The sequence below is a fragment of the Leucoraja erinacea genome, chromosome 21 (assembly GCF_028641065.1).
Source record: "Leucoraja erinacea ecotype New England chromosome 21, Leri_hhj_1, whole genome shotgun sequence".
In the NCBI taxonomy this organism is placed as follows: domain Eukaryota; kingdom Metazoa; phylum Chordata; class Chondrichthyes; order Rajiformes; family Rajidae; genus Leucoraja; species Leucoraja erinaceus.
The window spans coordinates 12800819-12824580 of record NC_073397.1 but is presented as its reverse complement, the minus strand read 5'-3'; the positions used below and the strand labels follow the sequence as shown (position 1 = coordinate 12824580).

The 23762-nt window shown below is 39.2% G+C and overlaps 1 protein-coding gene across 5 annotated transcripts in view; it reads right to left on the bottom strand.

Annotated features, from left to right (window-relative positions):
* Positions 1–3223: 3223 nt before the first annotated feature.
* LOC129707261 (nuclear receptor coactivator 3-like) overlaps positions 3224–23762 on the bottom strand; it is a 196160-nt gene continuing 175621 nt past the window's right edge. For 4 of the 5 annotated variants that reach the window (XM_055652168.1, XM_055652169.1, XM_055652170.1 and 1 more), the window contains 9 exons: positions 22896–23126; positions 21068–21197; positions 19457–19628; positions 17239–17544; positions 15490–15591; positions 14577–14802; positions 12628–12802; positions 11311–11498; positions 3224–9048 (listed from right to left, as the gene is read on the bottom strand). In XM_055652168.1, the coding sequence (XP_055508143.1) occupies positions 9020–9048; positions 11311–11498; positions 12628–12802; positions 14577–14802; positions 15490–15591; positions 17239–17544; positions 19457–19628; positions 21068–21197; positions 22896–23126 (1559 nt within the window). In that variant the 3' untranslated portion in view covers positions 3224–9019. The remainder of the gene's footprint in view (positions 9049–11310; positions 11499–12627; positions 12803–14576; positions 14803–15489; positions 15592–17238; positions 17545–19456; positions 19629–21067; positions 21198–22895; positions 23127–23762) is intronic. The other variant, XM_055652172.1, reaches the window with a different exon arrangement.

Below are 23762 nucleotides of genomic sequence, written 5' to 3'. Positions count from 1 at the left end.
AATAATAAAAAAAAAATATAATATAATAAAAAATCAAATATATATAAATAAAAATAAAAATAATATATAAAAAAAAAATATATAAAAAAAAAAATAAAAATTATAAATAATTATAAAATAAATTAAATAAATAATTTATAAATAAAATAAAAAATATTTATAATTTAAAAAATATAAATAAAAATACAATAAAAAATAATAATAATAATAATAAATAAATACATTATAAATATATATTAATAAATATATAAAATAATAAAAAATAATAAAAAAATAATAAAATAAATAATCAAAATAAATGCTAATTATATAAAAAATAAAATATAAATTATAAATCAAAACAAAATAAATAAATAAAAAAAATATAAATATTAAATATAAGGGGTAGGCCGTCAAAGAATTCACAAAAGATGTCCATGGACACAAACATGTCACTTGTTTCTCCAAAGGCACAACTGGCTTGTCAGAGTGAAAGACAAAATGCCTGCTAAAAATGCTCAAGGGGTCAAGCAAATCTTTAGCTAAGATGCAAAAGACAAACTCATTATGGACACAAAATGAAAATAATGAACAAGATTAAGATTGTGGCTGTGGAGAAAATTAGGTTATCACTTCTTGCCCCCAGCAAGAAACAAAATTAGATGAAAGAGCGATGAATTATTATCTACATAACATTACAGTGTGATTGTTGTGTTGGCACCAAACATTGTTGTTCTTTAAGGTGGCTAGTAAAATGGTTTGTAACTGGACTATTAATTCAAGTAACTAAATAGAAAGGCCTCCAATTTTTTTGGTTAGAAATAAAAATGGTACCAGTTCAACAAACATTTAGAAGCAGAGCATGCAGCCACAGGTCAGTGGCCCTGTCAGATAACAGGTCAGCCGACAATATTTGGATTCTTTGTGCTTGGAAAGCCAACCTTTAAAAACCATCTGGCCTCTTCCTCCACTGGAAGACAAGGGCAACTATAAAAGGTTTCCAGGCAGCCTTGAGTGTTGCTGGAAGGCCAGCCTGGGTACAATTCACCTGCTTCCTGAGCTTAGCTCCTGCTGCCAAGGATCAGAGTCCTGGGGGCCAACAACAGCCTGAACATTGAATCTCTCTGAGCTTTCCTGATGTTGCGGGCATCAGAGGAAGAAGGTAGCAGGGCAGCCGACCCTTGGAATCAACTGAACTCACTGATTTATAAACATTTTCATGATATGCTCTCTTTGATAAAACTAGCAAGGGGTCTCGACCCGAAACTTCACCCATTCCTTCCATCCAAAGATGCTGCCTGTCCCACTGAGTTACTTTACAGTATTTTGTGTCTATATTCGGAGTGAACCAGCATTGGCAGTTCCTTCCTGCACCCTTTCTATAACCCTAGCCTTGAGGATTGCATGTCAATATACAGAAAAATGGTGAAACAAACAGATTCTCTTTTGAAATTATTAACAATTAAACTCTGAGGTCCATTTCTTGAAACAGAAAACTTTGTTCATATTACAATGCTCTTAAATTTGATATACAGTGCCCTCCATAATGTTTGGGACAAAGATCCATTTATTTATTTGCCTCTGTACTCCACAATTTGAGATTTGTAATAGAAGAAAAATCACGTGGTTAAAGTGCACTTTGTCAGATTTTATTAAAGGGTATTTTTATACATTTTGGATTCACCCTGTAGATATTACAGCTGTGTTTATACATAGTCCCCCCCATTTCAGGGCACCATAATGTTCGGGACACATGGCTTCACAGGTGTTTGTAATTGTTCAGGTGTGTTTAAATGCCTCCTTAAAACAGATATAAACAGGTATCTCTGCACCAAGTCTTTCCATCACCTTCAGAAACTTTTATTGCTGTTTATCAACATGAGGACCAAATTTGTGTCAATGAAAGTCAAAGAAGCCATTATGAGACTGAGAAACAAGAATAAGTGTTACGAGACATCAGCCAAACCTTAGGCTTACCAAAATCAACTGTTTGGAACATCATTAAGAAGAAAGAGAGCACTGGTGAGCTGGGACTGGCAGGCCAAGGAAGACCTCCACAGCTGATGACAGAAGAATTCTCTCTTTAATAAAGAAAAATCCCCAAACACCTGTTCGACAGATCAGAAACACTCTTCAGGAGACAGGTGTGGATTTGGCAATGACCACTGCCCGCAGAAGACTTCATGAACAGAAATACAAAGGCTACACTGCAAGATGCAAACCACTGGTTCGCTGCACAAATAGGATGGCCAGGTTGCAGTTTGCCAAGAAGTACCCAAAAGAACAACCACAGATCTGGAAAAAAGGTCTTGGGGACAGATGAGATGAAGATTAACTTATATCAGAGTGATGGCAAGAGCAAAGTGTAGAGGAGAGAAGGATCTGGCCAAGATCCAAAGCATACCACCCCATCTGTGAAACACGGTGGTGGGGGTGTTATGACCTGGGCATGTAGGGCTGCTGAAGGTACTGGCTCACTTACCTTCATTGATGATACAACTTCTGATGGTAGTAGCATAATGAATTTTGAAAGTGAGTAGACACATCCTATCTGCTCAAGTTAAAAAAGCCATGCAAATTAATATGCTGGCGGTTCATTCTACAGCAAGACAATGATCCCAAACATACAGCTAAAGCACCAAAGGTATTTTTCAAAGCTAATAAATGGTCAATTCCAGAGTGGCCAAGTGAATCACCCGATCTGAACCCAATTGAGCATGCCTTTTGATATGCTGAAGAGAAAACTGAAGGGGACTAGCCCCCAAAACAAGCATAAGCTAAGGATGGCTGCAATACAGGCCTGGCAGAGAAGATACCCAGCAGCTGGTGATGTCTATGAATCGCAGACTTCAAGCAGTCATTGCATGCAAAGGATATGCAACAAAATATTAACATGACTACTTTCATTTACACGAATCGCTGTGTCCCAAACATAATGGAGCCATGAATTTGGGGGGGGGGGGGGGGGGGGGGGGGGGGACGGGTATATAAACACTGTTGTAATTTCTACATGGTGAAACCAAAAATATATAAAAATTGCCTTTATCAAAATCTGACAATGTGCATTTTAACCACATGTAATTTTTTTTCTATTACAAATCTCAATTTGTGGAGTACAGAGGCAAGTAAATAAATGTTAGTCTTTATCCCAAACATTATGGAGGGCACTGTACCTCACGGTCAAGTGGCAGTAAGATAATCTTTAATAAGCAATAAATAAAATGATACACATGGTACAACTATGTTCTTTTAACATTCACATTCACACACTTTAATATCATGAAAATTTATTCAGACATGGCTTGTGTGTATTTAATGTACATCTTTTACAGAATGCTTTTTACAACATCTGTTTCCAAACAGCTGAATAGCAAGATACGGTAACAAATTGCCAAAGACATTTTAAATAGAAATCTTTATTTACAACATTAACATTGAGGCGAATAAATCATTAAAAGCAATATCTGCTAACCAGTTTACCATTATTCTGTGGAACCATCTTAAAATGAATTTCCTTTCATAACTTGCTTTACTTGAAATGTAACATAGGGATATAAACGGCAATACTAGAAATCTTGAGACTATCCTTAATTGAGTTCTTACTATTCAAAACGTGTCTCCTCCAGATGGCCTTTCAAATATTGCTTTTCCAGCATGATACATTTATCAAATTCATAATTATGATACAGAAAATTAAAAACAATAGGCTGAAGCAAAAAAAGAAAAAACAAAAAGTGACTCATTATAATACTTGCATTTAATTATTTCTTATTTAAATAATAAATAGTTTGCTCCACTGAATAAACCTATACATTAACTATATTAATGTACAATTTGGTGTTATCAGTTAAGAAATGGGTTTGAATACACAATCTCAATTTCTAAAGCCGTAAGCAATCTAGAAATGAAAAAAAATTAAAAACCTACAATAGCACACTGTTTACCTAGAAATCCCAAATCTTCAAGAGCACCAGTTAAGATCGCACATAATAATTGTACAGGAATTTAAAACGGTAATTTTCAGCATTAAAAATATAACTCGATTTTATTCACAGTGCTCTGAACTCATTCTGTATTGTGAAGCACAACGTTGGGTAAAATGGTCATTTATTGTCAGGAAGGGTGGAAATCAATGTGATGGTCTGGAAACATGCAACCCAACCTTTTCAATTTTTAAAATGAGTTGCTGATATTACTCAAAGTCAGTGTTCAGCCTGAAAGGTAGACACCAATTTGTAAACAGTGTCACTGAAGTGTCACTTGGAATACAATCCGAGTCATTTAAAATTTACTAAAGAAGATACACTATTCTCACACTATATGCTTTCCTACAAGTCCTCCCTTCTTGGTGACATTGGATCCACACACAAGCACTGTTCTACAGGCAATTGGGGCCTGAAGTGTCTGATCCAAACATACATCATTCATCCACAATCGTGGAGAGTTTGTATCATGAGACATGCGACTAATCCTGTCCGGCTGATTCCACAATATACATTGATGGATACATTTTTTACTTTACAGGGAGCATGATTCCCAGCCAGTTTCCTCCTCATCAAAATCAGTATGGACAATTGTAGAGTATCCGTCCACGACTACATTTTAACAGAGGGATCGCACCTGGAGTTCCCTGACCTATGTGGCTCAGCTGCTATCTGGCTGGACCTTCTGAGCTATCAAGGATATCAAAGTACTTTTAAGTTTCTTTCACAAGGTTGACTGTATCCCTTCTCAGGATCTACTGATAACCTTGCACCCTTCAGAAGCAGGGGCTATTTCTGTTCTCCAATGAAATAACCATGTTTTAAGAGGTTGGTGCATTGATATCTGTAAATATTCTTGGCTGTAACAAAAAAAATGGAACTGAGCCAGTCAACAGTTAATTCAACTTTACAAAACAATCACATTTTGCCGTTTTTGAAGCGTAGTAATTGCCTCCGGAAATAAAATTAAAATGCAAAAATCTTGCTCTGCTTCTAAATCATGTAAATAATTACTTTTGTACATTGGAAATGTTATACAAGATAAGTAATGGCCTTTTCCCGTAAGATGCAAGTTATTTATCCCATGCCATGCACCTTGTACTAGTACCGGAAGAATCAATCCTTGAATTAGCTCTAAAGTACAACTTTGCGTTGAGAATGAAATGCCCGAATGTTCAAGGTGCCATGTCACCAGCTGTAACTGGGCACGTTTAGTCATTGAGGAATGTTTGTATATCGGGCTGCAATTTGAAACCTGACCACTTGAACCAGAAATCCTGCCTCACATCCACGGCATCTAATGCTTTAGTAGGGATGTTCTGTAAATCAGCTGGATCAGCATGCCGACATCGAATGAAAGTAATTTTCCCACATTGTGAGAGAGTTTTTAAATCAGTGAACAATAATAGATGCACATTAATTGGTTATATTCTTAATGGAATTCTTCACTAAATGTAGAACTAGCAGTTTTAATATCTATTTTCCCCCTAGAGATAAATAAAATGCAACTGAATAAAACAAAGCCTTTATTTTTCTGAGTCTCCACACTAAGACTCTGCTACTGTATTGTAGCCAGTGGACTCACAAGTTCAGGTTACTGGTTATTGCCAGGCTACACACAACAGTCTGAAGAAGGGACTCAACATGAAACGTCACCGATTCCTTTTCTCCAGAGATGCTGCCTGACCCACTGAGTTACTCCAGCATTTTGTGTCTATCAGGCTAATTTAGCTGTTTGTTTTGTTTTGACCTCACGTCAGTTAGATGTACAGCCAACCTGAGTATTTTCACTTAGTAACTGATTCCCCTTTCAACAAAAAAGCCTGACAAAATAATTTTTCAACTCTGATTTGCTCATGTATAAATATAACAATTAATACTACTTTTATTACTTCAGGACTGATTCTCTAATTCCAGATGAGTGGAATCAGCAGTCAACTCGGTCTTGTTCCACTGAACAACTTGGCTGGACAACAGATGTGTTGCATCTATTCTGTTTAACTTCCATCTCTGTTTAACTTCAGACTGCCAGATTTTATTTTGGTCCATTTGCACACCAACAGCTGCCAAGGAAACCAATACCAACCCTACGAGCATTTAAAAAAATTTTTAAGTAGGGTTAGATGGGGTTTCTTGGGAGTCAAACAGCAGGGAAATAAGCCTTCAGCCTTGTACATCTGTGCTAACTGTCCACAATCATCCAGAAGAATATAATTTACATCTCCATAACAGCACCCACTTCCCCACCATAATTCCTGTCACTCACCTGCACTAGAGCAATTTACAGTAGCCAATTAATCTACCAAACAGCATATCATGGAATGTGGGAAGCCAGAGCACCAGAAGAAGCCCACGCAGTCAGTCACAGGGTAAACGTACGAAATCCAGACAGGCAGAGCCCAAAATCAAGACTGAATCTGGGTCACTTGAGCAGTGAGGCAGCTGTGCTGATGCTGTGTCACTGTGTCACTCCCAAACTAAACAAAATCAGGTACTATTGATCAAAGTTCTCACAATGAAGCAAATCTGCTTTCAAGTTAAGAACAGTAATTTATTCAAAAGTGAACATTAAAAGCTGCGTTTCTCCTGTGAATGGATTATACAAAAACAACCCTCCATTGAATAGTTGTGGAATGTATCAGCTGCTGTTGAGAGCAACAAGTCATTTAAAAAAAAACTGTTAAGTGATCAATATGATCAGAGGTGGCCTCAGGCCATTAACTACACAAAACATATCCATTACTTCAGCCAAAGTAGGTCAATTTGTGAAAATATTGTTGCCAGAAATAGCATTTTGTCTCAATCTCCACGCAAACATTAATTGTGGTTGAATTGTTGCATAGATTTCTTTAACTAACTGAACATTTAAGCTAAAATCATTCAGTAAAAGTATCCTTTTATAATGTTGTTTCTATTTAGGGAAACAAGTTTCATCTTGACAGTGGCATATCCAACTCTATTAAAATAGAGGTCATGATTTTGTGTGTGTGTCCTTGCTGTACATTTTACTTAATGCAGTAGCAGACATTCATCTTAGCAAATGATGCAGACCAAACATTGGTACGCAGAAACAAATTAAAGAAGAAACAAGGAAAACGGAAGGTAAAGCAAAGTCGAATTAGCTCAGGCAATGAACAATTAAGAGTATATAAAATGACTCCACCCTGTGTTATCTTTAAGGTGATTTGCCAATGTTATGTTTATGGTTTGATCTTTTTTCGTTCACCGACAGTATTACATTTATGCTTCTAACTTGCAAAAAATAAACCCCACTGCAGTCAAGGAATTTTGTCTTTGATTAAACTTTCTGAAATCACTGGCATTTACTCTTACACAGTTATTTCCAGCTCAATGAGCTGAAGACAGATGCAACACAGAATTCCAGAACCCTCAAAAATCCCCGCAAACAATATTTAGTCTTACATTAGTTACTGTGTTGCCCATGGAATTGCACATTGCTCAGTTCATCAAATCATCATGGAGTTTGCTCATTCAAAATTATACAGAATCAGTAAGTTACACAAAGCTCAGACCATTATTCCTTTGGAGTCCAACTGTATAAATTGCCGTTTGAGGCAATGTCACTTGAGGCATGACGTCATAATTGAATCTCATTTTCAGCCTCAAATTTATATTCCACCTCCCCGAAGTAGTGGATTGCCAAAGTCGTCTCTTCACCATGATCCTTACATTATCCATCGCAAGGGATTCAGCAATTAGTATCTGTTCAACAATTTACAAGCAACTCACTCCCTTCCTCTCAGAGGCGAGGATAGCCAAATGGCATGATGGGCAATTCTGTCTCAATACAAATTAAAAGGAAAACAGGGAGAAATAAATCATTGTTCATACTTTCTGATCAATTACTGTTTTGTCGATCCTAGCCTCAATTTAAAGGTTAAGATTAATACAGTTGTACTTTTCAGAAGCACTTCTATTTATAAATGAAATTGGGGAAGGTGGGGATCAGGGGTTGAGTCAGAGGGAGGACTAAGAGAGAGAAATGCAGCCTTCTACAAAACTAAAAAGTGGATGGTGACATGGGAAAATCTAAACATTTTGCACATTCGTACAAATTAGTTCCATTGTCAATGCCAGGCGCAAATAGGACTGACAACCTGAACTGATGCTTAAAGGCATGTATACAGAAATAAGTCCGTCAAATAATTAGCCTCACCAATGCTGTGCAAACAAAAAAAAATCCTTAAATGTGACCTATAAAAGTGTATATATAATATAATATTGTATTCATTATTTACATGATATATTCACAGGAGCCAGCTTCCAGGTGTTCCATGCTGCAGTACCTTGCTTACAGTCAACAGCACGCACCTTGTATTACTCCCATATGAAATTTTTTATCTGCAATATTTCAAAACGAAGATTATTATTGCTAGGCATTGCATATGCAGATTTAAGAAGTTGGATGTTGAGATACATATTCTGTGATCTTTCTGAAATACCAATGGAATACTTAATGCAAAGATAAGCTGGAAAACGAAACCAAGGATGTGCCAGTGTGCAGCCAGGGCTACACTGATCACAAGAACAGTGAACCTCGACTACTTCAATCTTCTCTAAAGTGCATCCACAAGCACACTGTTCTATGCCGACACTTGGCAATATTTTTCTCCCCCAAATGTCCGCAGCTGTATAATGACCACATTGCAAGTGACATTTCACAATACTGTCAGGAAAATAAACATGGCTAGGTACTGCAATAAAGTAGATGCAAGATTTGGCAAGCAAAGATGACATTGAAGGACAATTAAAAACCAAAGCAAATCCTAAACAATTTGAATTTTCGATCAAGCTCTGCCCTGTCACCAGGAGTCTGCTTTTCGATAAAACATCTAATAAAAACAGAGAAACAGTTCTTCTTTCTTAAGAAGTGAACACCTTAGCAGGCTGGCACAGCGGTTCTGGTTGGGCCACACCAAACACCAGCAGCACACAAGATGGCACCGTTTCCTTCTCTGTGCAAGTCTCTGCTGTAGATCCTTAGTGCACTGATTTCACAAGCCACATGGACCCAGGTGAACCTTTTGGATTGATAGTCAGCCATCCTGAGTTGTCAGCAATATTTCTGTTTCATGGAAAAAAATAGATTAAAAAAATGAATTGAATGTAGAATCAGCTGTTTAGCCCACTTCAAGAAAAACAAAGTAATTCACACAATTTCCTTTGGCGTTTGAAAGAAACTCAGTGATGGCAAAAATAATCTATTTTCTTCTTCTCATGACAAGGATCAGAAAAAGTCATCTAGATCATATCACAGTCCAAATACAGAAGTTTCCTTTACTGAACTACCAATACCATCTTCATACAACAAGCTATTTATATTTTTTCTTATAAAACAATAAAACGTTAACTTCTTAGTTTTAGTTTAGGCCCTTTGGCCCATCGAGTCCATACTGGCCATGGGTCACCTGTTACCATTAGTCTATATTCCCCCATTTTGTCATCCACTCCTTATATTCTAGGAGCAATTTACAGCCGCCAATTAACCTAAAAACCCGCGTGTCTTTGGGATATGGGAGGAAACTGGAGCACTTGAGTAAACCCACGCAGTCACAAGAAGAACGTGCAAACTCCATACAGAGAGCACCCAAGGTCAGGATCAAACCCGGGTCTGATGCTGTGAGGCAGCAGCTGTACCAGCTGCGCTACTTACAGGCAGAGAAGTTAAATAAACTTGACCTATAGACTAACTATACATGTATGACCTTTCCATTTTACATGCAGACTACCCAAATAAATTCAAGATAAACGATACATCTAACAAAAAAACAATAAATGACTACCCATGCTACATCCATTCTTCAACACTCAGAACAGGTGTCTAAATGCATTTATTATATTGTGGTTGATTCTGCACTGGCCAAGCTGCTTAAAATAATTTCAACCAGATATAAAATCATCCTGACATAATTCATTTAAAAATACTTCAAACTATTGCAAATTTATATGAAGGCAGATACTGCAGCAGCATTACTTCAGCGCAGTGCTTCCCCCACTGAAGAAAGACATTTGGAGCGGTACATGGAACGCAATATACATAGAGCTATATGGGTCAAACGCATGCAGGAGTGACTAGTGCAGATGGGGAATCTCAGTCGGTATGGACAAGTTGGCCGGAGTGCCTGGAACCATACTGACTCTAAATTTCATTCTAAAGTTCTAGTTGCCAACTGCACTACATCAGTGAGACCAAGCGTAGGCTTGGCGATCGCTTCACCCAACACCCCCGCACAGGTCGCATTAACCAACCTGATCTCCCAGTGGCTCAACACTTCAACTCCCCCTCCCATTCCGAATCGGACCTTTCTGTCCTGGGCCTCCTCCATGGTCAGAGTGAGTCCCACCGCAAATTGGAGGAGCAGCACCTCATATTTTGCTTGGGTAGTTTACACCCCAGAGTTATGAACATTGACCTCCAATTTCAGGTAGTTCTTGCTTTCTCCTTCCTTCCCCTCCCCTTCCCAGCTCTCCCACAGCCCACTGTCTACACCTCTTCCTTTCTTCTTCCCGACCCTACCCCCACATTAGTCTGAAGAAGGGTCTCGACCCGAAACGTCACCTATTCCTTCGCTCCATAGATGCTGCCTCACCCGCTGAGTTTCTCCAGCATTCTTGTCTACCTTCAATTTTTCCAGTATCTGCAGTTCTTTCTTAACTAAATTTCATTAATAATGTTTTCCCTAGGTTGGTTCACACTATGAGTTGCTCTTTGAGGCAAGAAAGAGCAGAAGTAGAATGGGCCGATGTTCTCCGATTTATTTTTAACAGTAAATTCTGATGGGTTTGTAAATCATTGGGATCTTTGGGTCCAGTGAATCATAAATGTTTTTCCTAGTATACCAAAAACGGAAAAAAGGCAGATTTTTGGGCATCAGAGGGTACGGGAAAATAGGACAAGAAAGTGGACAACGTAGAAAGAAAGTACAGCAGATACTGGTTCATGCCAAAGATTGACACAAAGTGCTGGAGCAACTCAGCAGGTCAGGCAGCATCTCTGAAGAAAAAAAAGATGGGTGAAATTTCAGGTCAGAACTCTTTTGGGACAAGTGGACATGGCAACGTCGCCCTTCTCCAGCAATGCTGCCTGACCCGCTGAGGTATTCCAGTACATTGTGTGTATCTTTGGACAATGTAGAAGTCCAGTCATGTATTTATTACACGGCACAGCAGACTCATAGGCCTGAGGGACTTTAAAGACTTATCACTTTCACATTTCTTGTGGACAACATCTTAAGATTACTTTATTGGCTGCAAAACATTTTGGGGACATACTTGGATTGTCTAAGATTCTATATAGAAACCTTTATTGCTAAATGAAAACTCCTACCTGTTCTGGACCCATGCTTGATATCCCCGACACAGACATTGGAGCCATGCCCATTTGCCCTGGCATCGGACCCATACTGTTGCCACTGGCATTTACTGGCATGGTGTTGTTCATATTCATCAGGTTGCTGTAGGTGCTGGCATTTGTCTGTTGCCCGAACTTGCTGTGGAGATTGCTGTGAAAAAGCACTGCAAGCCAAAAAAGATAAAATAATCCAATTTACACCTGTTCTGTGCTATTCTGACCACAGCAGACAGATACAGAGGAGTGAAGTCTGTACGACCCAACTAAAATTCAGCTGCAGAAAGTCATTTACACCGTTGGCTATCTTCCTTCAAAAATATACGCCAATCTCTTCCCATCGTTATTTCTAGCAGTCTCACTGACCTGTAAACCAGCTAAATGTTCCAGCTTTTATCACCTTGCATGTAGAGAATGTAATTCTAATATTTGTTTAACTTAGTTTCGTTTAGAGATACAGCGTTGGAACAGGCCTTTCAGCCCATCGAACTTATGCCAGCTATCGATCTCCCGTATACTAGTTCTGTGTCCTACACACTTGGGGCAATTTACAGAAACTAATTAACCTACACACCCGTACATTTGTGGAATGTGGGAGGAAACCATAGTACCCAGAGAAAACCCATGCTGTCACAGAATGCACACACAGCACCCACAGTCAGAATTGAACCCAGGTTTCTAGTTGTGTGTGGCAGCAGTGGCTCCGCTGCGCCAATGTGTCGCCTGTTTCGTAGCCCACTGTTTTATTCTATCTGGAAAGGATTGTTCCACCTTTACCATCGTCACACTTGGAATGTGCTTACTCTACAGTATTAGCTGAGATTCTTTTTATTTCAGATCCACTCTAGACCTGTAACACAAATTTAGAGTCAGGAGTTAATCCCATTCCGATAAAAGAAATGCTAAATTTACAAGGGTAGCCCTGCATTATTTCAACTTGACAACGTGTGAACTGCTGTTTCAATTTAGTGTCAAAACAAATTAAGAGAACATTTTGAAAGTTCTTTGGGCTGCATGGTTTATTTTTAAACCAAATCATTAAGTTGTTATGGGATTCATTGCTGTCATCCTCTTATGCAAAAAATGTCAACATTTAAAATTTAGTCACATGCTCAAAGCTCTCTCGCTGGCAGAAGATGCAGTTTCTAGGCAAGCAACGCAACCAAGATACTACATTGCTGTAAACCACAATGCACAGATTTAAAAAAAAATTGAACGCACTTTCTGAAAGTGAAATAACGCAAGCATTCCAAATAGCTTGAGAATTAACCGATATAACAGCTCCAAATAGCATACCTATTTCCACCCATATTTCCTGTGGACCAACTCTTCATGTCAGCGGTTGTTTGGTAGACAGAAGCAGCCTGAGGGTGCTGCATCATAGGATTCTGCGACTGTCCCATTCTTGACATGAGTGCATTGTGAGGGCTGGGAGCCCGACCAAACGATGGATCAGTCTGCTGATTCATAGCTGCAAAGAGAAAACTAGTCAATCCACTTCCGACAACTCAAAACCAATTCATTCACAATTTGAATAGCTCGAGTCATTCATCAGATTGCGAATGAGAAAATAAAACTGTTTATAATCAAAGGCAAAGTTCTTTTTCTGTTCTTCCCTCATTATAAAGCAGATTTTCCATGGGATCCACCACTTGGCAAGACAATGGCATTAACGGATTAATGGAAAAGGACACAAAATGCTGGAGCAGCTTAGCAGGTCATGCGTCATGGATGGATGACGTTTCAGGCCAGGACCCTTCCTTAGTAGGCCTTGTTCATGTGCAGAGAACCGAGCAGTATGTCGGTTTCTTCCCTGCCCACACAAACATGCAAATAAACAGGAAAACTGGATAATCTTCCAGAAAAGGCATGTGAGCAATAGGTAGACACAAAATGCTGGAGTAACTCAGTGGGTCACGCAACATCTCTGGAGAACAAGAATAGGTGATGTTTCAGTTCAGAACTATGCTATTAGTCTATCTTCTTTTGTTAAGATAGACTTTTGTGTCCATCGTCAGTATAAACCAGCATCTACAGTTTCTTCCTACACAGAGAGTAATATATTTTTGTTTCAAAGTCTGCAGTTGTGGAAGAACCTCCAGTTTAAATTCCACTTGGAATATATTGGAGGACCAAGAAACCAAGAACTGTTAGTACTCCATTTGTTGCCTTTGTTGGTTTATAAGGCTAATAGGCCATAACTAGAGGCCTGCGGGTTCATGTGATCAAACAACACCAATTAGCCTATGTTTGCCCAAGTGGTTTAATAAAATATTCCATTCTGGATCAGATATGAAACTAAATATTATAAAGTTCCAAGTGTTATTTCCTACCAAAGATACAAAGGGCAGTGAAGAACAGGGCCACAAAATTGCCCAATAACAGGTAAATTATTTAAGGAAATAAAATTATATCCAAAAGCTGAACATTGCTAGCTGTGTCCAGGGGTTCAGGTGGAAACTACCCACACAGATAGAACTTGTTTAAAGTCCAGTTAGTCCAAGTTCAGAACTGGCATGTTCAGATTCAGATTCAGATTCAATTTTAATTGTCATTGTCAGTGTACAGTGAGGAGGGGGAGCAGGGATAAGAGTGGAACCTTGGATGACCAAAGAGGTTGTAAATTTGGTCCAATATAAAGAGAGTGCATGCAGGGTTTAACAGGATGGAATCACAGTCTTTGAGGAATATAAAGGGAGAAAAGAACACAAGCAGGCAATTAAAAAGGTCAAAAGGGGCAACAAAATGGCTTTGAGTCAGATTAAAGAAAAACCCAAACCTTTTTATACCTATATTAAAAACTAGAGGGTAACTAGGGAGAAGGTAGGACCACTCAAGAATCAAGAAGATGCTTGGAGCCTGGGGACATAGGCAATGTATGAAAATAATACTTTGCATCTGTTTTCACCAAGGAGGAAGACTTAAAGAGAATACCAATATACAAAGGTAGCTAGAGATTAAGGAGGAAGAGGTTTTAGGGCTCTTGAAGAGCATTAAGGTGAATATGTCCTCAGGACCAGATGGAATTTATCCCAGGTAATTGACAAAGGCAAGAAAGGATATTGTGGGAACCTTGACAAAGATCTTTGTGCCTTCTCTAGCCAGAGGCAAGGTTCCCGAGGACTGGAGAATAGCTAATGTTCCTTTATTTAAGAAGCTGAACACGGAAAGTCTAACTGGACAATGGCTAGGTAATGCAGGTGCGAGAGAGTGCAACTTAAACACAACATGAATGAATTCTATACCATAGTTTGCAGGGTAGGTGAATTGCTGCGGTGATGCCGGAGTTATCGGAGGACCGCCCATGGGAGTTTCCATGCCAGTGGGAGCCGTGACGTTGGGTGGGGGGCTGAAGCCCTGCTGTTGATGTTGCCTCATGATCATGGCTCGGTGCATCATCTGCCTCTGGCGAAGCTGCTGGCTCAAGAGCTCGCGTTGTCTCTGGGCCATCATCTGTGCATTGAGAAAGTCCTACAAATGAGTACAGAAGACGACATAAACAGCCCACAGTAATCCATTGGCCATTATTAGGACTGGAAAGTGATGGCTACAATTTGCATGTGCAACAATGTGGAAGTTCTAACACAGTGGTAGATAACCCATGGTGTCTAAATAAAGTTCTAATATAATGGTAGTCCAGCACAAAATGTAAATAATGTGGAAAATCCTTGTGCAGATAAATTCATGTTTAAAAAAGGTTCTATGCAGAACTTTTGTGCAGAACGGCATTCTGCATAATAAAAAAAAGCTCCCTCTTGACTGATCGAAATTATGTTTTTTTCCTTTCCTGCCTATACTAATGCAATTATTGTTTGGTAAACTGTATTAACTATCACCAACTCTGATTGGGACATAGTCCCATTTCAAATGTGAATATAAATTACGTTTCAAATCTAAAACTATTCCCGTCATGTTTGTCTGAGGAAAAACTGCGTGCAATGCAGGTCCAGTAATAACTCAGAAGAGATCCAAAGTAAATAAATGTATTTAGTAAACTCATCATATCACAACTTCACATTGTGAATACAAAATATGGACAAATGTGCATCCCTGGCCCTCCCCCACCCCCACACACAGACACAGACAACACATTTTAAAATGTTTTGGGTAAAAACAGATTAATATATAGAGAATAAAAGTCTGAAAGTGAGTCATTACCTGTGCCACCATTTGCTGTTGGATGCCTGGCCTAAGAGCTGGATTAACTGTATTAGGACTTTCCAGTTTGACTCCAAGGGACTGACGATTTGGATTCATAAGCTTTAAAATACAAATATGAGTAAAGTGTTTTTAATTTTGATTCAAATGCAGAATGCATCCCCGCATCATTGCAGCACCATTTGACTTACTGAGTTTCTGAGAAGAGGTCAAGGGAAAGTTGTTACCCCTGTTCACATGTCCTTTGTTAATAGCCAGTTTACTGGTGCAGCCGACTGAATTACCAAACAGAATTGCCCTCAACTAAGAATGTTGACAGAAGTACTCAAAATGAGCAGGTAGCCAGAGTACAAGCAAGCAAATTGGAATAGGTTGTTTGATGGAAAAGGAATGTCAGGAAAGTGGGATGTTTTTAAAAAGTGTGCAGACAAAAGTTCAGGGCATGTACATCCCTGTTAGAGTGAAGAGTAAGGCCGGTAAAGACGCCTGGATGACCTGGGAAATTGAGGCTTTGGTCAAGTGTTAGAAGTAGTGATGGGACAGATATAGGCAGCTGGGATCAAGTGTAACCCAAGAGGAGTGTCGTGAAATAGGAATTAGCTAATAAAAGGAAGCCAGAAGGGCAAAAAGGGTACAAGAGATAGCTTTGGCAGATAGCATTAAGGATAATAATCCCACGACATTTTACAAGCACATAAAGGGAAAAAGGTGCTAAGTCCTCACTCCAAAGACATACAGGTTTACAGGTTAATTGGCTTTGGTAAATTTGTAAATTGTCCCTAGTGTGTGTGATAGTGCTAATGTACGGGGTGATCGTTGGTTGCCGCGGACTCAGTGGACCGAAGGGCCTGTTTCCACGCTGCATCTCTGAAGTCTAAAATAAAGATTGCCTACTGACAACACAATCTAAGCTGAAGAATTGAAGGGAGGTCCGGCAGAGTACATTTCTGATTTTGATTTTGCCGTTTCACGAAGAAAACAAATTTAGCATGTGGCTGAACCACCGAAGTGTCTCCCATTAAAAAGAGTATACAGTTACTTCAGACACTTACAGCACCGTGGTTAACAGGCTTGATCAAAGATTTAATTACGCAATCAGGTCCACTCTGGCTGGAAATAATTTGGTTAATAAATGTGACCTTGAGAGGTCTTTTTTGCAATCTAACATAAACTTTCTAGGCTTGTAGGCTTGCGCCAAAAATAGCAAACGGCAACATGATCAGGGACTTTGTGGCAAATGCTTAAGATCCCCCTCAAACGGCAACCTTACAATTGCTCTAAAATCCACCTGATAGGTTCAGTCAGCATCCAATGAGCTTATATTCAAAAGTAAACACAAGGAACTGCGGATGCAGGTTCAAAAAAAGGCACAAAGTGCTCAGTGAATCAGGCAACAGCTCTGGAGAACATGGATAGGTGACGTTTCGGGATGGGATCTTTCTTCAGATGGACTATAGTGGGGTGGTGGAGAAAGCTCGAAGAGAGGTGGGGGCAGGACAATGGCTCGTAAATAATAGGTGGATACATGTGAGGTGGGTTCGTGATTGATAGATGGCTGGACAAAGGCTAGAGGTGAAAAGACAATGTGTGAGATAAGGAGTTAAGATTAGAAGTGGCGCCAAATGTTCAGATGTTTTAATTGCTTCTGTGACATGTTCTTTCTTTGTTATCAAGATCAAACAATGGAAATGTTAACAATCATAAACATCTTTGATATGAAAATCAGAATTCCAGAAATGCTGCTCTCACCTGCTGTTGTCCTTGTAACCTCTGCTGAAGTTGAAATCGTAGTTGCTTGGGAGCAGAAGCATTCAGCATACGATGCCGAGCAAAGTTTGCTCGGGCATGGATGTTGGGAAGGGGAAAGCTGCCTTGTTGACCCATTTGATTCATCATGGGGTTGAAACCCGGTTGTTGACCCTGCATGGAAGGATAACATCCTTGTGCAGGACCAGCTTGTGAAGCAAACTGCTGACTGTACAAAGCTTTCTGTTCCAACATCATGGCTGTGTCTTGTCCCGAGAAGAGTTCTGAGTGTGCCTCAAGAGGCTGAGCCTAGGAAGCATAAATAACAGCAATCTAATTAACTTTGGAAAACCATTAACGAAAAACTCAAATATTCACATGTAACACCTTTAGAAAATTAGGTACTTCAAAAGTAATACTTTGGTCAAATCTGCTTAATTATAAAGATTCAGGCAAATTCTACAGATTGCATTGAACAGCACAACACAAGAACAGGTCCTTCAGCCCACAATATTTGTGCCATACATGATGCCAAGACTATCACTTATCTACCTGCACAGAACCCATATCGCTCCAGTCAATACATATCCATATGCCTATAGAAAAATATTTAAAACACCACTAATATCTCTGCTTCAACCAGCACCCCCTGGCTACATGTTCCGGCACTCAACACCCTCTGCGTAAAACACCGCTCTCCCTTAACTTTCGTTAAAGCTATGCCCGCTAGTATTTGATGTATGCCTTTCACAATTTTATATACTTTTATCGGGTCTCCCCATAACCTCTGGCGTTCCAGAGTAAACAATCCGAGTCTGTCCATCCTCTTGCTGCAGCTAATACTAGGTATGTTACAAAACCTACCTGAATCGTGTCTGAGTATCTGCCCTACCCCGTGTGCGCGATTCTGGCGCTGTTTAGAGGGGGCGGGTTTAAAACGCGATTTTTACTAGGCTGTTGCAATCGAAAATGTTCAGCCTAGTAAATCATTAACGGAAAATCGCTGAAAGACCCTGTCGCAAAAGGTATTATTAGTTTTTATGGCCTTGTATAATAGTTATAGTAGTTTAAAAATCACTCTCTCAACCCGCAACCTCTCGCACCCCCAGGGTTTTATAAAGCAAACAATTAAAGGTATGTACCTTATTTTTACATTAAAAGGGGCTTCTTAAGAACCCTGTAAATAAAGTTTTCTATAGCGAGTAGTTCATTTTGGGCTCTTTATATCCCGCAGTATTTTTCTGGGCATTTGAGGGCACAAATCCAGCACAATGTGAACGTTCTAAACCAGCGCGTTCACAGGAACCCACTAGAAAGCTGATTTAAATTGACTTTAATTTACAGCAATTGAACACTAAATTCCTTCCATTTGGCCTATAAATTGATGTAAATGAGATTTAAAAATCATGTTTTATTGTGAATTATTTGTGAATATTATTTGGACACTTAGGCTATTTAAAAATGTTAATCATTTATTAAGAAATTGATAGATGTTTAGATCTAGTAATTGAAGTTTGAAATTAGCTACAATTGGGTAACTAACTAATTATATGCTTTAATTTCAGGTCCTCCAAGTAAGACTATTTTATATTTGTTTCAGAATGGTTCAATCTATGATAACTGAAAATTTCATTCAGTTCCCTTAATTTTTAAGAAGGTTATGGGCTTTTGACTGTCCTCGATCACAGCTTTTTTGTTATGTCCATAGAAAACCAATAGGGAACAAGATGCTAATTTCCGGGTATGAAAATGGCCATAATCTTTTTATTACTTGAGATATGAAAGTGAATTAGGTGTCAAATTAAACTTATTGTTATGCTTTATCTGATGGGATAAATTGCAGACTTGATTTTTTAAATCTCAAAATTTTGTACCATTGCTACTAATACCGCTAATCCAGGCATCACTGATAAATCATTTTTCTCCAGAGATGTTGCCAGACCTGCTGAGTTACTTCAGCACCTTGTACCTATCATTCTGATAAACTTTCATTGCACTCTTTCCAAAGCACTCGCATAACAGGACAGAATTGCATGCAATGCTCCAAATAATTCATTAATTTAAGCTATTCATATAGAAAGTAGCCTAGTTCATGTCAAAGCCATTTATAGATAGGACAAAAAACAAGGTGCTAGAGGAATGCAGTGGGTCAGGCAGCATCTTTGAAGGGACTTTCTTCAGACTGAAGAAAATACATATTAGTTAGGATTAATTGTTGCACCTGACTGATAAGATCTGGAATTCCCAATGCCCTGTCAATTTCTTCCAGTCCCATTTCATCTGCGTTGCTCAGCAGTGTGTCCAACTGATCCAAAAGAGCTTTCTCATCATTCTGAGCTTCGGCAGTAGTGGGAGGGCAAAGAAGATCATCCAAGGAGCTTCCAAATGGTTGCCTGTAATGAATAATTTACAACCAAATGTATCATTGCAGGTACAAATTGATAATCAAAAATGTGAGCTAAATGAACAGAACTATTTTTGCAGGCAGATCCAGTATGTCATCACCTACATTCCCTTTCACTGAATCATCAAGAATAATTTCCCATTGTTACCACATTAACAGCTCGAGACTGATAGCACAACCCGGTAGGTTTGTTATATTTATGTCAGGTTTTTGTTATGTCAGTGGCGCAGCGGTAGAGTTGCTGCCTTACAGATCCTGACTACTGCCGCTGTCTGTATGGAGTTTGTACTTTCTCCCTGTGACCGAGTGGGTTTTCCCCATGGTGATCCTGTTTCCTCCCACATTCAAAAGACATACAGGTTTGTAGGTTAATTGGCTTTGGTGAAAATTGTAAATTATTCCAATTGTTTAGGATAGTGCTAGTGCATGGGGTGATCACTGGTTGGCATGGAGTTGGGGGGGGCTGAAGAGCCTGTTTCCACGTTGTATCTCTAAAGTCTAAAGTAAAGTCTTAGTGAAACAACCTCGTGGCAGAGTTCACCAGCCAAGTGTAACGCCCTGAATATCCATTAGAATAATTCTATTTGCTGTCATTACCTTCCTTCACACGTATGTTGGTAATAGTCGCATTAATCTGCTGAATTATAAAGAGAGGGAAATTCCACAGACTGCAAGGACCTATTCCCTGCCATTTTGAAATTCTAAAGTCTAATCTTATGCATTACGGTGCTAGGATGCTGATAGATATTTGGGATTTGTCAAAGGAAGTAGGGAAAATTAGCTGATGTAATAACACCTTTAAGTTCTTTTTTCCAACAGTAGGATAGATCATATCATTAGTCTTTACACTTCAACAGACAAGTTAAAGAAAATGTTGATCAATGATAGTCGTAAAGCAGATTGGCTAACTCAACCCCAGTTTAAAAAGTTAAACTCTCACAAAGTGGATACTTGTGTGATTAGTTGCTGCAGCGTGATGGAAATTCCCAAATGCCACCATGGAAGTTTTTTTTTATTGGGCGTAGTATGGGCGGTAACAAAAGTGCTCCAGTGGGGCACAATATCACGGTAACTAATGGCTTGTTAACTTGCCACGAATAGCAAAAAGGCCTCAAAGAGACTTACAAGGGAAATGTAAATAATAGATAAGAGATACAAAATACCAGAGATGGACTTTTAATCTGCCCTTAACTAATGCTACATTTGATAATGCTTGAACATAAAGAGCAAACTATTCATCATCTCGTACCTGCTCTGATATTTAACACAATTATGTCTCATCCTTTAACCCAATGCCAAATGAAGCAAAGATAGAAATGATCCATCAAAAAGTAACGACTAAGCGATTCCAATGTCAACATGTATCATCAATCTTATAAGAGTCTAAAACAAGCAGCCCAACCAATTTTGTTTCCACCACACACTAACCTGCTTTGATTGCCTGAAGGCACTTGTTCCATCTGAAGAACACCTTCAGGCCATGAAGTAGATGGATTGGTGGGACCCTGTTGTTGCCCAAACTGGGGGCCTCCAAGACCCATATCCATTTCTGAAGATCCTGCATAATAAGGTAAATGGGCAACAAAATTAAAACAAAGTAGCAGAATAATAACCATATTTTCTTCCTCACTCCAATCCATTTATACAGATGAATATATATAAAAGTGTTTTTCTCCTAGTTCTTAAAAATCAAGTCTGTTGCTCCAATCCAAGAAACAAAAACACTCAGCTACAATACATAAAATAAATAAAAGGAAAGGCCCTCCAAACTTTAGAAAATAGCTAAAACAAAATATTGTAAATGCTGGAAACGTTTGGCAGCTTTTGTGAACTAAATGGTAACAGAGTTAACATTTCATGTTCGTGCAGGAAGGAACTGCAGATGCTGGCTTAAACCAAAGGTAGACACAAAATGCTGGAGTGCTCAGCGGGACAGGCAGCATCTCTGGAGAGAACCCATCCCTTCTCTCCGGAGATGCTACCTGTCCCACTGAGTTACTCCAGCATTTCACATCCACCTAACATTTCAGGTCAGCGACCTCCCATCAGTACTGGGAATAGATATAAAATACATATGAAGAAGTGAGGGGAGAACAACAGGTCTGAAACGTGGAGAAGGCTTGAAAGATTAAATGTCAAAAAGGGCAAGGTGAAAGAACCTGGCAGCCTGGGAGCTGGAAATGTAGAAATATGAAATTATCAACCAAACACAGGACAAGTGTGACAAATAAAAATACTAAACATTGTACTTATGTAAAATTGTTGTACAGCGTTAAATGCAAAGGGTTGTAATGTGTCATGTCAGAAGGTAGAAAAGGGTGGATAAGAGATTCACCAGAATGTTACTGGATTATAGGGAGTTTTGATACGCTGGTGAAATTAGGGTAACCCAAAGAAAGAAGTTCCACTAGGATCATGAGCTGCATGGATAAAGTAAGCACTATCTTTTCCCAGGGTAGAGGATTCTCAAACTAGAGGGCATAGGCCTAAAGTTATAGTGGGGAAGGAGGGGTGGAAGCGGGAAGGAGGCAAAGGACCTGGTTCGGTGCTGTACAGCTCCATATCTCAACGGTGTGATTGCATCGTTATAACAGTGCAAAATCCAGCAAAAATGTCAGTGGGAGTGAGGAACAGAATTAAGATGACCAGAATGCTCAAGATCTTGCTTGTGATTTGAACAGAAATGTTTAGTTTAGTTACAGCCCACAAACAGCTCCATTGGCCCACCGAATCTACGCTGACCAGCAATCCCTGAACACCAACGCTATCCCACACACATTAGGGACAATTTACAATTATACCAAGCTAATTAACCTACAAACCTGTACATCTGCTATCAGTTATGCTATCCAAGGTCTCCCTTTCAAAAACATTTTATCTTGGTAAATATTCCTAATTCTGATAAGAACTGTCACCTCGAAACATTAATTATTTCTCCCTCCATAAAAATGACGTGACCTATTGAGCTTTTCCAGCACTAAGTGCTTTTATTTCAGTTTTCCAAAATCGGCAATATTTTATTTTGTGATTGTCAATCAGCCCGCATTTAACTAACTTTAATTCTGAAGATAGACACAATGTGCTGGAGTAACTCAGCAGGTCAGGCAGCATCTCTCGAAAAAAAGGATGGATAGCGTTTCGGGTCGGGACTGAAGAAGGGTCCAAACCCGAAAAGTCACCCATCCTTTTTCTCAAGATACTTGCAGGGGTACAATGGTTTTGGGGAAGCGGGGGAGAGAAAAGAGATAAAACTTACGCATTCCCATCATCTGTTGCTGGAGTAATGTTCTTGCACCAGATTGTCCATTGGATCGCATCTGCATTCCAAGTGAGGAGTTACTCACTACACCTCTTTGCATTGATGAACCATACTCTGCACCTGGTCTGATCATAGACACGGGGCCTGTGTTTCCACCAGAGTTTTGCAGTCCCCACTCTCCAGTTACCATCGCCGTTTGCTGAGCAATACTCATACTGCTCTGTGCACCTGGAGGAGTACAATGTGCTGCAACATGACTGTGAACAATGAACGATGCCAGGTTATATCCTATATTATGGCTGCACGAAGAAAAGTGAATGCAGTAATGTTCTTCTGTAACATTTGCGATGGTCACAGAAGTCCACCACAGGATATTCACATGAGTTCATAACGCACACCCATGCAATTCATTTGTCCAGGTGAAATTTTGCTAGCATCATTCTAAATAAAATTCCCCAAACAGCAAATAAAAAATGACCGCATAATCGTCCAAGGTTTTGTTTGAGGGACACAGCTGGACAGAACAACTATGATAACTGTTTGCCTTACTTTCACTTGAAACAAGATAAAATCAGGGCTCAACATCTCATCAAGAAACAATGCGCTGAAGTCTCATTTCACAGGATGCCAGACAAGCTGATTTTACAGAAAAGAAACAGGGTGAATGGGTGATGGTTGCAAGACAACAAGCAATGATTAGTGAGAAAGAGACATTTACAAGAATATCATCAATAGCATTCCAATGGGGGAGGGGGAGAGGGAGGGGGAGGCACAGGTCACATAAAAGGAGTAATATTGAAATTTTTGACTATACCAGATTCTGTAACTTTAACGCAGATCAGAAATAGCAGTAATAAGACATTA